At 40.1% G+C, this 6,383-nt stretch overlaps 1 protein-coding gene across 5 annotated transcripts in view; it reads left to right on the forward strand.

The window, feature by feature from the left end:
- The window catches only part of GCLC (glutamate-cysteine ligase catalytic subunit), a 45,630-nt gene extending 39,924 nt beyond the window's left edge, over positions 1-5,706 (forward strand). For 4 of the 5 annotated variants that reach the window (XM_074333090.2, XM_019734673.3, XM_019734675.3 and 1 more), the window contains 4 exons: positions 2,537-2,618; positions 2,699-2,802; positions 2,885-3,005; positions 4,048-5,706. In XM_074333090.2, the coding sequence (XP_074189191.1) occupies positions 2,537-2,618; positions 2,699-2,802; positions 2,885-3,005; positions 4,048-4,259 (519 nt within the window). In that variant the 3' untranslated portion in view covers positions 4,260-5,706. Of the gene's footprint in view, positions 1-2,536; positions 2,619-2,698; positions 2,803-2,884; positions 3,006-4,047 lie in introns of those variants that run through there. The other variant, XR_016020304.1, reaches the window with a different exon arrangement.
- Positions 5,707-6,383: the final 677 nt, after the last annotated feature.

The following is a 6,383-nucleotide window of genomic DNA, read 5'->3' on the forward strand; positions in this document are numbered from 1 at the left end:
ACAGAGTCCATTAAGGAGAAGATATAAAATTTAAAGAAGAATCTAAACCTAGGAATTTCTGAATCTCAAAGGAAAAACCAACTGTCTGGATAAGAGAAAATTAGGATAGCTACCAAGAGGGAAGAAAAATCAATTGATATCACCTCTCATCTACAACACTAAATACTAAAAGAGAGAACAGGCTTCAGAATCCTAGGGGTAAAGAATTAAGACCACTGAGTTCCCTTCCCAGCCAAACTATTTAAATTCCAGGTAATTCTAACAAAACGTAATAGATTTTTAGGGCTAAAAGTTAATGCCAGAAGTCTTAACCTAACGAAGGGATAGTAGAAGGAGACATATGGTTGATAGTCCTTAATGCTTGACATTTAGAGAATTTCTAAAGTACTTGTTTAAAACTACTAATAATATAGAAATGGGATTTATTACATCTAACCTGTTAGCTAATATAGAAATAGGATTTATTACTTCTAACCTGTTAGCTAAAAGAGGTGGGAAAAGAACAAAGAATCTTTCCAGTGCCACAAAAGTGAGTAGGCCGCCGGGGGTGTGGTAAGGCAGTATAGCCAGAGAACATGAAATTATAAAAAAGGTGAAAACAAATTTGAATAGACTAAACTCTCCTATTAAAAATTTAAAACAGGTGATACAAAATAGCAACATAATGGCCTATGTTGTTTGCATAAGATCTACCTAAAGAAAGGACAAATGTGGAAAATAGCTACTTGACCTGTTAAAAAATAGCAGGAATGACAAAGTGAAATCCGAGATTGAAAGTATTAAATGAGATAGAGAAAGCAATTTTCTGTGCTCTTCTAATATAATATTAGAGCCGTGATTCTTTTTACATAAAATGTAGCAAACATTTCTCAGAAGCATAAGAAGAATTTAAAGGTAGATAAGATACAACTTTGGGGTGAGCACTGAATTCATAAACCACTTGTACTACTTCCTAGCTTTTTAACCCGTGCAAGTTACGTACCCTGTCAGTGCTTCAGTTTGTACGTGTACAGTGGGGATAAGTGGACTGTGTAAGGCTACGTGCGATTTGCGGAGGTAAAGCACTTAGCAGGGTACCTCGCATGTTATTCCGTAACTGACAGGTCAGATAACCACAGAATGAGAAAGGCCGTAAGGGAAATTAAACAACATGGTTAATAAGCTCGGTGTGTAGCCTCTGTTACAAGTCTCATACCGCAGTACATCTTTTTTCAAATGTACTAAGGAAAATTTACAAAAATTAATCCAAGAAAATCTTCCCAAAATTAGACACCATACAAAAAACATTCCCACCAAAATTCAACACAAAAGTTCAAGAGAAATTTAACTATTAGAAATTCGAAATGTTTTTCCTATGGTAATAGTTTTAGATTAAGGCAAAACTAGAATTACAGGTTGCATAGGAAAGTGAATGGCAGTGGGATGCTAGCAAAGCTAGTCTCAAAGGGAAAATCGTAGCATTAAATGCTTGAAAGAAAAATTGAAATAAACCTACGCAGTCAAATTGAGAATCCAGAGAGCAATAGTAAAATGTATTTATAAAAGGAAATTCATAAAAGCAGAAATTAAAAATAGAAACAGTGATTTTAGGAACTTTTGTCAAGATTAAGAAAAAGATTATTAGAAGGGAAAAATGATCACAGCCACGGTGGAATTTTAGACTATTATTTGACTATGCTCCTAGAAGTACCTAGATTATTCAGGTCATATGTGTCTTTAAGAAAAACAACACAGTAACAGCAATAGGAAGTAATGAGTATGGTGAAGAGCTAAGTAATCCAAGACTTTGTACCGTATGACCCTGTACCTTGTGTCTTTCATGTGTTGAGGCTCTCCTAAGATTTCATTATAGGAACCAAGGCACAACTACTAAGAAGCTTTAAAAGCTCTACTTTGAGGGTCTTAAAAGATCATTGGAGAAATGCAGAATCACAAATGAGAAATTTTTTGGCCCCATGAATAAATTAACATGGCCAGGGCCACCAGGTGGGCAGACAGCATTGGCGATCCGCTGCCCCTGGAGGGCTAACCTTGTTCCAGATTTGACAACCTGCTGACCCTTTGCTTTTCCTTACCAAAGTGAGGCAGCAAAACCCCAGTGGTAGGGATGACAGAGCCCTGAACTAGAAGTCAGGAGAACTGGGTTCTCAGCCTTTTCAGACCCAGGATCTTGGATGAGTCACTGTTGTGTTAAGGGAACCAACCACCTGCCCTTGAGACAGTCGATTTCTTACAAGGTTCAGTCACAAAAGGTGCTCTGAAATACAGGCGGCCTACATGAATATAAGTTCTTGTTTTTCAGGGTAAGCTTCTCTTAGAATTTCCCCTTTGTTACTAAAAGGCACACACCAATTTGTGGTTGGGTGACACAGCCCCCACAGAAAAGTGGAAAGTCTGTTCTTCCAACCGAAAGCATGGGAGGGGACAGTAGAACTCCTAGGGTGTGAGTGCTAATTGCAGAAGTAGGGAAGGCACTGCACCTTCTGTGTCTGGTCAAGACTGTTTTAACTGAGCCCTGATGATTTTTCTCCCTTAGGTCGATGAAAACATGAAAGTAGCCCAGAAACGAGATGCCGTTCTGCAGGGAATGTTCTATTTCAGGAAAGATATTTGCAAAGGTATTACAGTCTCTTGGATTTCTAGGGTCACCGTGGGCAACAGCAAGCCCCTAACGCTCCTGTGCCCTGTCGTCCCGCAGGTGGCAGCGCTGTGGTGGATGGCTGTGGCCAGGCGCGGCACAGCTCCGAGCTGGCGGCGGAGGAATACACGCTGATGAGCATAGACACCATCATTAACGGGAAGGTAGGGGCGGCCCCCCGCGCCCCTCACCGCGGCCGTGCACCGGGGAGAGGGGGGGGCTCACGACAAGGCCCGTCTCTTGCAGGAAGGGGTGTTTCCTGGGCTGATCCCAGTTCTCAACTCCTACCTTGAGAGCATGGAGGTGGATGTGGACACCAGATGTAGCATTCTGAACTACCTGAAGCTGATTAAGAAGAGAGCCTCGGGTATGCTGCCCTTTGCTTTCCTTCCTTTTCTTTAAAAAAGTCTTACAAGGTAGACAGAACCTCGTAATCTTACAACATTCAGTTTCTTAAAGTAGTCTTTTAAAGTATGGAGTTATCCATGTTCACTTTGGCACATTTTGACGCCGCTGCAGTGGAATATGCCTTTTAATCTTTGATCATCACAGTTCAATTAGCTGCGCTTTTTCTTCCTACTGGTTCTTACGTAAAAGCGTGGTGCATCTTTAAGTGGATGGCATCTTAGACGGTGCAGTGCAGTGTCGGATTGCCTGTGTGTCACTTACGTCCAGCTGTGTTCCTCGTGCACCATCATGGGCTGTTAACCCTGAGGTAAATAAGTGACGCAGCCAGGGTGTCTGGTCTTCAGCCTACCTCCATGGACTGACACCGCAAGAGTCTCCTTCTTGGGTAGCTCTGCAGAGATCATATTGATGGTCCCTAACAAGTGCCTGGGACAGGAGCCGTCAGCGGTACGTCAGAGCAATAATAACGGTCATGCCATCTGCATTTCACCTGAGGCTTCTGTAAACTTTCTGGAGTCACAAAGGATATATCCCCCAAATAGTATATCTGCCCATTTCTCTCTTAATTCACTCTACTTACTATTCTTCCTTCGCTCCACCTCTTGGACCAAAGATTGCTCTGGCAAACTTGGGACCAGCCATCGTCTGAGATGACGCCGGCATATGTGGTCCCTGCCTTAGCTCTGGCCAGATGGGAGGACATGCGCTCCAGGATACATGTGCTGGCTCCCGTTTCTTACAAGTTGGCAGTGTTACTGTGTGGGTAACATCTAACAGGTAGCAATGGGCCCTGCGTGTTCTAGTTGCCTATCTGCAACCTAAAATTCTTCCCCAGGAGGCGTTCTTTAAACGCTATGGAAAACATGTTTTTCGCAACCCCTGCCATATGGTTACACCAAGAGGTCATTCTGATTTTTCTTAGGATTGTGTTTATCCTGGCCACTAAATGTCAACTTATTTTCTAAAAGCACATTGTCTTAAAAAAAACCTTTCTTTTTCAGGAGAACTAATGACAGTTGCAAGATGGATGCGAGAGTTTATCTCAAACCATCCTGACTACAAGCAAGACAGTGTAATAACTGATGAAATGAACTATAGCCTTATTTTAAAGTGTAACCAGATTGCACATGAATTGTGTGAATGCCCAGAGTTACTTGGGCCAGTATTTAGGAAAGTAAAATATAGCGGAAGTAAAACCGACCCTTCCAACTAGACCTGCAGAAGGAAAAATGTATTACTGTTTTATGGAAGAACTGACTACAATCCTCTCAGCCGGTGTGTGGTATGAAAACCAAATAATAGAACCATACTGTGTCCTGGGCCAGTTGGCCAGAAATGAATTTAGAGGCTTCCTTCAGTAGGTAAATCTAGAGTTTATACAGTGAACATGTACATAGTAAAGTATTTTTATGATTAACAGTGTATTTTAACATTATATCTAAAGTCATTGTGGACTGGCTTGTACATTTTTCAATTCTTACTCTGGAGCAACTACTGGCTAAACAGTTTTGTAAATGTCGTGCACTAGTAATCAATCGTACTATCCCTGCATTCCAGAGTTCCAAATGTTTACTGTAAATTTTGTGTGTTTTTTTTAAAGACTTTACCTAGGACCTGATCCACTTAAATTTATCACTTCACTTTAAAAAGCTTGTCTTCTTAATGTTCTTTGAGTCATCGCCTTTGTTGTGTACATAAAAAATCACTGTTGAATTCATTGAAGACTTCAAGGGTAACCTTGGATTTCTGGCACCTTTTCTATGTTGCTTTTGTAATCTGAATAGCTAACCACGTGGTAACCCTGCTCCAAGCTTTCATCACTAAGTAAAACCCATTGAACTCTGATGGCTGGTATAAAAGGTACTTTCCTTTGTTTATTTGTTTAATTTTGATGACTCAGGCATTAACATTTAAAGACAACTCTGTAGGAAGGCAGGAGGCTATTACCCTGAGTTCACGTGTAGAGATTATTGGGGGTGATATTCTATTTTTCAAAAGGAAGAGAACCGTTTTTTTCTTCCTGTGCATAATTTACTAAAGACTGTTGTCCAAAAATGGCAATTTTTGTTGTGGCCCCTGTTTATTCTCATTGTTGCTGTATATTTAAATTTTCAAATCAAATGCAGTTGCTGAAGTTTTGTTACTTTTTCTCTAGTTTCCAGTACACATATTGACATACATTCTAAAAGTCATTCACTCTCGATTTTACCTGGTGGATATTCTACGTACTGCTAATTACCTGCTCTATGAAACTCATAACTAAATCATGATATGCACTAAGTTTGGTGAATCAGGACCCTAAATGTTTAATTGTAAATAATTTAAGTTTTCACATAATTATTGTTAGAGTTTTGAAGTTTTTTTTCCAATTACTTAAAAGTCTTAACTGCTTCTGAAAATAACTATGTATAGTAGATTATACAAACTTTAACAGGCATCAATATTTAAACTGTAATACTAATTTTATGAGATTGTGATAAAGCTGCTTCAGCTCAGTTTATGTATAAATACTAGGGTTTGTGCTATATTTCATATTTGCATTTTGGAGGATTAAAGAATGCCTGTTTTTCATTTGCTTGTAAATCAGGTTGTAAAAAGGCAGATAAACTAAAATGTTTGTGGTATGAGGAAATAAAAGAATGGAATTAGCATTCTGAAAACTCTTGAATGTGTGAATTGTGCAACTAAAGCAATAATGGTGGGATTTGTATTTTAATTAGCCCAGATAGTCTGTGAAATTAGTTTTTCATTGCAATCCTCAGATGTTTTAGAAAGAAGCTTAGTGATAAAAACAGATGCCTCATCTCCCCTACTAGCTGTCAACCCCTGTGCGGAGGGGAAGGACTTGGTGTGTGGCTGAAACGACCCCTGGGTCGGGGGAAGTGAATTTTTTACTCCCAACTACTGCTGTGCTGAGCCAGTGGTCACATGCTGAATGCTGAGTCCCGTGGGAGCTGTGTGCACCCTCCAGTGTACGCTGGAGACAAGTCCTACGGAGCCGTTCTCAGCCTGTCTTTGGATCAGCATCCCTTCCTCGGAAACCAAGGGTCCTTATGACTTTGATTAAATTTAGTTTTAAATCCTAGCTCTTGAAATAATGTTCCCTCTACTTTCCTTCTCTCTGTTTATACACAAATATACCGGGGGTGCCATGGGGTGCCAAAAAAATGTATGCAATGGACACTTTGGTCAACGTTGCTCAAGCAGTAGTTCCCGGTAATCAGAAGTGTCTGGAGGCTGATGGTAACCACTTTGAGCACCTCTTGTAATTGCAGAAGTCAAACATGACCTGTATTTATCTTTTGTTATCGGTATATATTGAGTAATACAACTTTTC

This window comes from Rhinolophus sinicus, chromosome 2 (assembly GCF_057876585.1).
Source record: "Rhinolophus sinicus isolate RSI-liver-muscle chromosome 2, RSI-T2T, whole genome shotgun sequence".
In the NCBI taxonomy this organism is placed as follows: Eukaryota; Metazoa; Chordata; class Mammalia; order Chiroptera; family Rhinolophidae; genus Rhinolophus; species Rhinolophus sinicus.